At 34.1% G+C, this 10,971-nt stretch overlaps 1 protein-coding gene across 1 annotated transcript; it reads right to left on the reverse strand.

Annotated features, from left to right (window-relative positions):
• Positions 1–6,319: 6,319 nt before the first annotated feature.
• LOC123660291 lies at positions 6,320–10,054 on the reverse strand. Its single transcript, XM_045595388.1, has 3 exons — positions 9,827–10,054; positions 7,424–7,583; positions 6,320–6,989 (listed from the first exon to the last, which is right to left on the reverse strand). The coding sequence occupies exons 1-3, from the start codon at positions 9,969–9,971 to the stop codon at positions 6,719–6,721; spliced, it is 576 nt and encodes a 191-aa protein (XP_045451344.1). The 5' UTR covers positions 9,972–10,054; the 3' UTR covers positions 6,320–6,718.
• Between the last annotated feature and the right edge of the window lie 917 nt (positions 10,055–10,971).

The raw sequence follows: 10,971 nt of genomic DNA on the forward strand, positions 1-10,971 counted from the left end.
ATGTTCAAAAGTCTAGTGATGCTGTAATCTCAACTGGACTGATAAATCTTCCTCGTCTCCCACTCTACGTGACATTGACAAAGTCATCAGTGCTACTTTGGCACTATTGAAACCCATCTGAAGAAATGAAATGACAATACAGTTTAGTCTGTTCATTGATACTTAATCATTTGATACTCGATAATGTCAATTAAAATTATACACAAAAGTTCTTTCAATTTTTCGTTTCAAATTGATATTAATAGTAACGTCCATTATTCGATAAAATAAAAAATGTAGAAAATAGATTGTGTTATTATGTAATTTTCCATCAAAAAATGTTTTACTTATACAACGAGCGATGTCGTGTTAATATTTTATAACGCTACGCCCTCACTCGAACTTTGTAAATAAGAGGGTATTTTTCGTAAATACCACGTTATTTTTTTTGTCAGTTATAAACTTAAACTACACATTTTCAAGTAAAAGTCACAAGTCTAATAATATTACGATATAAATGTCTCTTTGCTTTTGCGAGACCCACCTACTGCTACACAAAATGTTTGGACTATGGTACCTATAGTAATATCAATGAAAACGGAATTTTTTCCCTAAGTAACAGAACTTTATCCGCCGTGATGATCTTCTGCGGCTAGATGAGTCTCATTTTTTTTTAGTTATGTTAGATTTTACAGACGACCTCCTTTTCATGATGAAAAAGAATCCATTTAAATGACAAACATAACATTTTAAAAATCAGCGCTGTTTCCCATATTCTGTCCACTTGACCATCGTGGTTCAACCTTCAAACTCTGTTATCGTAAAACCAATCTAGCTTGAGTAAGTTAGAGAGACATACAAATAGATTATGAAAGCAAATCATTAATCAATTTGATAGAATCAAATAAACGTACAGTCGCACACATAACGGTTGCTATGTTAAGTACTAGGACTACAGCAATGCATATGTAGTGTACTTCAATTTGCGTCCTTTGTGTAACTGTAAATTTATGTCCATTATTATTTAGTAGAGAGTCGTTATGTATTAAAAGCACACTGATGGGTTGTATTTCTTAAATAAATAACTAAATTAAAAATAATTTGCGATAAAACGGTAAATAAAAAAATATAAGCAGCAAGACTTTTAATTAATTTTGTGTGTTTTTTTTTTTAAATAAGGCTTATTTAATATCGATCGTTACCGTATTAATAACGAATTGATTGTGTCTTTGTCATCGTGTCGTCAAGTCAGTTGTGATGTCGAAGACGATACGCGTCACGTTATTTGACGCAATACTTGACGCGGGCACGTTTCGCACGTGACGGAAGTCTAAATGAAGATGTTTTGAAAATATCTATCAAACAATGGAAATATTTATAATAAAATAATAGTATCTATTTTAGTTTCATAATCTACGACTTCTACGTTTTTATTAGTAGATAAGTCATACCTTCAATTCTATAGTTTTTTTCTAGAGAAAAGTATCTCACTTAAAATTTACATGGATTATTCTTTGAATGACTGTGATTAATGAAGCCACAGACAAGCGAAGGATACACGCATGATTATTCAATTATCGGCACCACAAACCCTACCAACGACGAACGAACCTAAAACGACAAACACGTCTCACTTCAACTATCCCTAGTAAGATGGGAACCCTGTGTCTGGGGGAGGGAGACATACAACACAAACACATCTGTATGACTTACAAAACCTTTCTCTTCAACATGGATCGAATCCACAACTACCTACTACTCAGTTGTATTTACCGTGCCAAACTGTAAAAATTCTCATAAGTATATGACTATTAATAAAAGAAAAAAAAAAAAAATGAATTCGGTCCTATATCATTTTTATTCCTTCGTATAAAGTCGCTCGAGATAGAAGATAAGCATGGGCTTGTAATCCATAAAACTAAGGTCAACAGGACCGATTCAAAGATTACCATCGTCGACTATTTTTAAAAACATAAGGTCAGATATGATTTGGATTTCAAATACACAGCCTCTATGGAAATATAACGACACTGTTGATCTCGGAACAATACGAGACAAAATAAGCGAAGTAAAAATCGATTCATCTTTGATTAAGATAAGGTCAACGTTGTAAACTTTGGGTGGATCGGATAAACGTCAGACATAATTTATTCACGGTTTGTTTTTTACTAATTTCTGATTTTGATAATATTTAGTTTGTATATAAGAGGTAATAATAATAATAGTACACTTTATTGTACACCAAAAACAGAAATAATACATAGCAAAGAAAGAAAAATATTAACAGGAGGTATTATGATTTATTCATCCCATTTGTGCTGTATTTTGTGTAATTGTCAGCACGTATATTTAAATGTTTGTTGATAGCGTTAGAAATTGATATGTAGAGCTAAATTAATATATTTTTTAATTGTTATTTTAATTGACATATAAAATTGTTTATTTCAATAAATATTTGCACACTGATAAAATCGATAGAATATGGTTGTTAAGTAGGTTGGTTAAACCTTTAAATTTGACCCTCTGTACATCATATTCTGGCAAAATAAGTAAAGACTCAGATTGATAAACTAGTGTTCCCTTAACTATAGAAAATATAATAATATAATACTATAGAACCCGCGACCGCAAGTACAACAGCCAGTGCTTTGGCCGCTTTGCTGACGCGTCGTCATCGTATTGTACTATTTATAACTAAAGTGCTAAGTCACAAATAATCTCTATACAACGGATAATACAGAACAAAACATCATTAGTCAACATCGCTCAGAGTAACCTCGATAAAACTCACTCGCGGGGAGTCGCCGGCCGTCGTTTTATATTGGTAATTAAACACATATCTCTGCAGCGGACATTTCAATGATTGCTATTTCAATTGATTTATACAACACACACATTGCCTCATCAAATTTATTAACCCATATAAATATCGTAAAGCCGACGATTTCATTTGAAGTTCTAACCAACTGACATCAGGCCGATTTAAATTTGTCGATTTGGAAGGTATAATAATATATATATAAAAATTATCCTTTTTTTACTACTTAAAAGTGTTTGATTATATGTATGCAAGAAGTAATAAATAAATAAATAAATATATAAACTTTTTAAACTCTTCGATAGAAGACGTTCAGCTTAATCTGTTACTTGTTGCACACAACACTGTTTACAAAGTAAGGTTATTTTTCAAGTGTTTATATTATCCAAGATCACCATGGCTTAGCATATTGTTCGAAGTGGGCGAAGAGACCAACAAGGGTGAACAGATACATCCAAGCGAGCATCGAAAGCGCGTAGTCACTGCTAATGAAACTTTCGTAGAAGTACACAAGAGTGATCGTATAAATAATGTTTAGCCGATCGAAATAGGAGAGGTACTGGAGCTGAATAAATATCAAAAATTGTGCAAAATGTCGGTATATAATGCGGTTGTACCACAAGCACGTTCGGTTACCAATAAATGATATGGGTACGACAGGTTCAACTCTCGTGTGTATTCTCGACGGTGATGGTTTGAATTTTTATCGCTTCCCGCTTTGCAATGAAAACAGTTATTGCAGAACTATTTCGGGAATAATTTTACGGGCTAATGTGCATTTATTGGTTCGCTTGCGCTGATGGGATGCAATTATACGCGCATTTAAGTGGAATACCGTAAATATTATCCACTAATCTTTCTTTTTCAAGATTTATAATTTGAAGCACTACTTCAATATGAAACACTTATTTAAACCAAATGAATATGGTAGCGTGTAATAAAAAATGTACATGTAATACGGGTCGACTTTGTGAGTATGTAGTCATGTTACTCGACGATAAAAAAAAAACGCACCACTTAAAAAGTCATTAAACGCAAAGTCTAAATTATATTAGACAAAAAGCAACGGAGCATCTCGTAAAGCGTTTATCGGTATAATTTATGGGGTGTGTGCGTCCCTCCAGGAAGGGCAGTAGTGCGGGCGCGCGATAACTCGGGCAGAGGGCGCGGACGTCGGAACTGCGATGATTCACGAGCGGGCAATAATGACGACGTCGCGACCCGATAATTTATCGCGCGATCGTTGTCGCCCTACGACATCGATATATAAGTAATAAACTGGCGATTGATAATATTTATATCTTTGTTTTTGTCGCTCGTTACGCAACACACGTAACAGAGGAGATAATTCACGCACGGAATTATATTCGTTATGACTGCGACGGTAGGCCGAAAATTCTATGCAGGTTAAGCGAGCAACGTAAAACGTAAGGTTTCGTGCGGCTGGGTACAAGGAGGCTATAACCACATAGTGACAGTTGCAATTTGTTAGCTCGGGTCCGCCCGCTTTGTGTTACAGAAATCAATACAAATGAAACCTATTTCAGAGAACTCTGGCTTTGGGAAACGGCAAACCGGGCGGAAATCGAGTATTATGTAACTTGAAATCCCTCGCCTTCGCAAATAGCAGTCAATTTGCAAATACGATTTTCAGGACGTTCACCCGCGGCAGCGCTTCCTCGAAATAGCTTTAAAGGTTTCGCTTCTGGGTTTGCCTAAAATATCCTCTGCTGTATTTTGGAATCGTACGAACAAAGTAATGTGAAGGGAAGGACAGTGCAGTATATCAGTGGGACGTGTAACATCTATTTTTCATTGCATCGTAAAACTGGAAAGAGTCATCATAAATAGTATGTTTAAAAGCATTCACAGCACACTTCGGACTCGGCCAACTATTTTCGTGACAATGTCAGATGTAATATACACAATGTTCTAGTTATCGTAAATCCAGTCCTAAACTTGGCTCAACTAAAGTGGAATTTCCAAAATGTTCTACAAATAAAAACACTCATTGATAACGTTTTCTGTAATTTCAATATTGTGTACTTTATCATAAGAAGTTGTGATGAAAAAACAAATTTAATTCAAATTACAACTTCTCCGCGAATTCTCTGAATTTATATTTTAATGAAGTCTCGATCGCTCATCAAAACAAACAAAAAGCAATTGAAACAATGTAAAAGAGATTCTGCCTTCATCGACACTTTAAAGTGTTTATTGGACTCAAAGGATCATTAAATTACTGAACAGTATTTGATATTTTCTTGGTATATCGTAAAAAAAAAAATTCAAGTAAACAATGCTTAAATAAAGATATATAAAAGAACGGAAAAATTGCCGAATTACAGGGATCAAGTTAATCGGAGCTGGGCGCATGCGTGGTGGGGCGCAAATTTTCTGGGAGCCGATTTTACTGTGTAACAAAGGCATTTTATTACAAAGACATATTATTAGTTGTTTTCGACAAATTGTTTCATGTTGTATGTTTCGTGAAAGACTTAAGTATTGTACAACTAAATGGATATGACACTTAACTCACATGTCAGAAAGTCTAATGACAGTGGCTATTAGAATATTAAAACTGCCAAAAATAGAAGTAGGATCGCATTGACGTTATTGTTCATGCCGTCATTATGGATACATAAGAAACTTGTAAGTACTAAAATTATTAGAACGTGCTTTTTCATTCGTAATTACATTCTAGCGTTACCTCAGTGTTTGTGTCTAATACAGTAATTCGCGCAGGTCGAACTATAAAATGTCATTTTAAGCTATATTTAATGGCAGTGTAGCCACAGGAAGTTATCTAACTGAAAGGTTTGATGGAAGAATACTAGCCATCAAGTTTATAATGTAGGTGAAGTAGTGACGATCATGTACTACAATTTAAATAAAGTAATCAATATTGTAAATGGACATTATCTATAATTCTGTATTCCTTTTCATTAAATTCAATTCTGTTAATACGATTCGAAGGTTACCGTTAGCATTCAATATCATGATTACAAAGTCAAATTTTCTAAAACAAATATAAACGTTAATATCCCCGAAATAGCAATTTACTTACCAAAATTCGGTAGGAGTAAATAAATCTCAGTAAATAATATTAGCCCGGTAAATATTTCAATTTGGCTCGGCCGTTGATCGGGTACGAATTGGGTCGCGAGCTCGCGTTGGAGCCGGCGACAATATTGAAATTGATAAAAGCTCCGACAATGAGGATCTTAGGGCTTACATTTATACCTACGAAGCCTTATTTTCAGAAGCAATAACGCTGATGGATCGTTGTTAATTGATAAGCGAAAATGGAGCTAAATTTTCTCGAGGAAATTTATTTCAAATAGCATTATATATCGTGCGAATTTTGTAAATTATGATAAATTGGCGAAAATTGAGTAACGTACGAGAAAATAATTGTGTTCAAAGTGAAGTTTACCATTATTTTACACAAAGTTAAAGTAATGGTAATATGTTATATCGTTTCAACGTGGTTGATCGTTTGATCTCTGGAAAAAAAAACTATTAACTATTTTGTATTTTTATTTGAAATAATGTCCTCCTAAAAGAGACATAGAGTGATACTTTTAATTCAGTTTAATCGAATATACATACATGCTTGAATATCTTCTAATATTTGACTTGAAAAAGACAAATCTTCCATCTGCGAACTAAAGACAATTAGTAAAAAAACAGTACAAGTTGGAAAGACACCGTCACGCAGCACTAAACACTTCGAAAGTTACTGCACATCAATACAAGAGATCTATGTATAATAATGTCAGTTTTTCTTCTAAACTTATCAAATAGCTTTTCGAAATTATAGTATCTTACACCTGGGATAACTACACTTTCACTATACTTATGGGACTTACTTATATTTATGGTATTTTGGCGCATCATAAGGATTGATTCGGAAAATTATTACGTGTTCTTGTACACTGACATCTTTGACTCTCCAGATTCTGCCTCGACCTGCTCTTCGACCCTCAGTAGGATGTCTAGGACTTGTTTTTTGATCATATTCTGGTATTTCTTTGGTAGCCTTTTAGTGCTTTGGCAGACGCTGGCGAAGTACAAATCCAAAGAGTCCTGGTCGTGGTTACCCGGGTCCCACACTTCCGATTCTTGATCCTGATCAGATTGAGCTTCCGTGTCATCCATTTTGATATCTCTTCTCAATGAACGGCGATTCCTGGAAACATCACTTGATTTTAAATATTTGTATTTTTCTTTCATCGTGTAACAAATTGCAAAGATAATTAAACGGAACTAGGTAAGCCGAAATTATGTGTCAAACGCAGATAGTTTTTTTTTTTTTTTAAATTAATATCATAAACATTTTTAAGTAAGACAACCTCCATAAAAGGGAGTAACCTACACTAAGTAAAAATATATTTGGTAAAACGTATTTAGATTAGGTATAAAAAATTATAAAATACTTTGAACTGATTTAAGTCTATTTCTGCAAAGGAACGGAATAGTCTCAACGGAAAAAAAATTCTGGTTAATTGTTTAACAATTGTGGCAGATTACACGCTGTAAGTACTGGAGTTGCACTAACGTATAATCAAAGTGAACATTTAATTACTATTGTTCAAAACAAAGAACAGAAGACAAAACACTTACGGCCTTATGGTCATATAGGGTAGAACAAAGGACATTCGGTTCTGGAACCGCCATTTCTTGCAGGGCAAACCGGCTTTGGTTGTGACGCCCTTGTCACTCTTCTTGAGGGACTGGCGGAGAGAGTCACGAAGGATCTTCCATTCGCGTTTTAGGACTTCACCTGGTGATAATAAATGTTAAAACTCAGAATTAAATATAAAAACTGTTTACTATAAAATAAACCGTTTTAATGGCTATGAAGAAATGCAATTAAAATGCTATTATAATGTTAAACCAAAATGTTTTCTTTTACACTTTACGAAAAAAGAAAAATTTACGCCTGCTTAGTTATTACGATAATAGGCAGTTATATTCGTAATAGCTATTTTGACGATATTAATGGGTAGTTAAACGTAAATATTTCGTCTTATCTTTTATAAAATATAAAAAAAATGTTTCTTTAACTACTACTGAGGGCTTCAATAGTAGTTAAAGAAGTAAGTTAGCTTACGTCGACAAGTATAATACAATACACATTACAGGGTGCTCAAAAACTACACGCCAGATCTTGCTTAAACTTTAAAGGAATCACGTGACAAGCACTGGCTTTTTAACCGACTTCCAAAAAAGGAGGAGGTTCTCAATTAGACTGTTTTTTTTTATGTATGTTACATCAGAACTTTTGACCGTGTGGACCGATTTCAACAATTTTTTTTTAATCGAAAGGTGGTGTGTGTCAATTGGTCCCATTTAAATTTATTTGAGATCTAACAAGTACTTTTCGAGTTATATCTAATAATGCGTTTTTACTTGACGCTTATTTCGTCGACCTACGTTGTATTATACCGCATAACTTTCTACTGGATACGGTACGGCCAGGTAAAAAGTTATTACGGATTTTCAAGAGTTTCCTTCGATTTCTCTGGGATCCCATCATCAGATCCTGGTTTCCTTATCATGGTACTAAACTAGGGATATCTCCTTGCCAACAAAAAAAGAATCATCAAAATCGGTACACCCAGTAAAATTATAAGGTGATTTAATAATGCACATAAAAAAATACAGCCTAATTCAGAATCTCCTCCTTTTGTTTTAACAGATTAAAAGTGAATACGCTTGTTTCCTTTGTATAAGCATAAAATATGTAAATATTACAACAATAGTTTCCTACTGTGACTCCACTGTAATTAAATAATTGTGGTACATAATCGATTGCAGAGATTAATAGACAATTAATGTGGAAAACCTGCTAATTCGTTAAATGTAGGTTACAACAATGAAATACCTTGATGTATCAAGGAGATATGAGGAAACCACTTTGTTATTACCGCCTATTAATGTTAGAAATATAATTTAGATGCAATCATCGTAATTGCGTGTCCCTTTACTTATAAAGCGTAATTGCATTTAACAATGCTTAGCCTTATGTCATCATGTTTTTATAATATCTTTTTCTTTTACCTTTCACTCTGTATTTGAAGAGTGAAATCATTAATCATTAAAAGTATAAAAAGTCGTTATTTTCGTGTGTACGCGCGCGTAGTCTTATAAGTCACGCAACGGATTTAATACGCTAATTATTGTTTAATTTAGATAATTTCTTTTGATATGTTTGTATATTCAGACATAAAACAGAGTATTATAAACGGTTTTTTACTGAAAACTTTTGTGATAAAAATTTTGAACTTAAAATAATGCGAAGACTTATCTACCTAAATATAGGTATATATTTTTTTGTGTTTGAAATTTACTTCTAAATAGCTGAATATGCAATTGTACTTATTAACTAACATTAAATTTAATTTGAAAAAGAGAAAGAAGGTTGATGCACTGTAATGGCTTGTTTAAAAATTTAACAATACGAATACGTTTCTGTGTGATGAGAGCCCCTTTTAAAGTTTAAATGCTTCGTTGCTATGTTGCTAAAACGTTGAGTGAAAGATATCTCTGCTTTTCTAATAATGAATGCATCTTTAATATCATCGCATTTATTGATATATTTGTTTTTTACAATTACTACAGTAGATAAAATTACTTGTGGTAAACAATTGCATCAACTTGTCATATAGTTTATTTCTAATCGAGTATTGAATAAATTGTCTTCATGTACAAAACATTTAAATCTGAATATTCTAATATTTTGGAGAGACCTTATGGATTTTTCGAGATATTTGAGTTCCCAAACGAGATCTTAATCGAAAACTAAAATAAGTTACGAACAAAAAATCAAAGTCAAATGGAAACAATAACGAGCGGGTTTTATTATCTGTGCTGCTTCGAGGCAATGTTTATACTATTAATGCCAAGCGAACCCATCGCTTAAGCCATAGCAATAAAGTCGCTTATCTTCTACAATGTTGGGGAGTTTAGCGGTAAGTTGTCATTCAATTTTTAACCTTATGACTAAAGGTCTACAGTACTCACTGTTAGCTCCGAGGCGCTCAGATATTTCCTGCCAGCAGCGGTCTCTGACATCAATATCGCGATGGTTCTCGTGGTTCGTGTCGTACAACACCGGATATTTTTTTACTTCATCAATTAACTTCTCTCTATACTCCCTCGCATTCATTATTATGTGATATTAGCGATACATGAAGGTTGACAATATGTGATCGAGCGCGAACGCGTCCTCCCCATGCGAGGCGAGAGCTATACTGCGCTAAGGAAAGCGATGCGCGACGTTGCCGCTTCTACCTGACTCGGATGGTCGTATCGCTCATCACGCTCGGTGTACGGCGTGGTTTACCATTGAGTGAATATAAATAGACATGGTTTGGTAAATAATTTGTATAACCATAGCTTAAATTTACCACAATTGAGTTTTTTAAGCAATAAAGTGGGTATTTTATGTGAAATATTTTGTCTTATTTGCTTAAGTACTTCTATCCTTAAGTAAACCTACCTAATTCTAATCCCTAAATGTATTAGAAAAAAAAACTTGTAAACAATATTTGCAGGGCATATCGATTTTATTCTTTATAAGTACATAATAAAGCTTTGTTGGGCTACAGATTACATAGTCAACGTATGCTATTTTAGGGGTAATTTATCGATTTTTGACTTTGGTTTATAAGATACAAAAAATACGAAATGTAGGTTTATCGAGTTCATATTTAATAAAATATATTAATAGTGACTTCTTAGATACATTGTAATTCTGTAATGTTAAAAAGCCGCATCTGTACTTCGAGTCTTTGCCACAAGCGGGCGGGGCGCGGCGCGGCGCTGCCAGCTCGCTAGCAACATCGCATGCCGCTCAGCGCTGCTAGCGCTGAACCCATTCCCGTCTAGCATCGGGAGCTATAATAACAGCGCCGCTTATTTTATACAAGCGCTTACAGCACTGTCGGACCCGGCCATTCAATGTGACAATTATACACGACAAATATTCCAATACCTGACGAGTGACGACTGATCGGTGTTTCGTTGTAATAACAACCTTTATGGTCAGCGAAATGGCGATTGAAACGTTTTCTATTATACACGTCTCTGTATATCGGACAATTTGTGGAGAGAGATACCTAAGTTATGAATGTTGCGTGGTCGATGATTAGGGAATCATTTATTGG

The sequence above is a fragment of the Melitaea cinxia genome, chromosome 15 (assembly GCF_905220565.1).
Source record: "Melitaea cinxia chromosome 15, ilMelCinx1.1, whole genome shotgun sequence".
Taxonomy (NCBI): Eukaryota; Metazoa; Arthropoda; class Insecta; order Lepidoptera; family Nymphalidae; genus Melitaea; species Melitaea cinxia.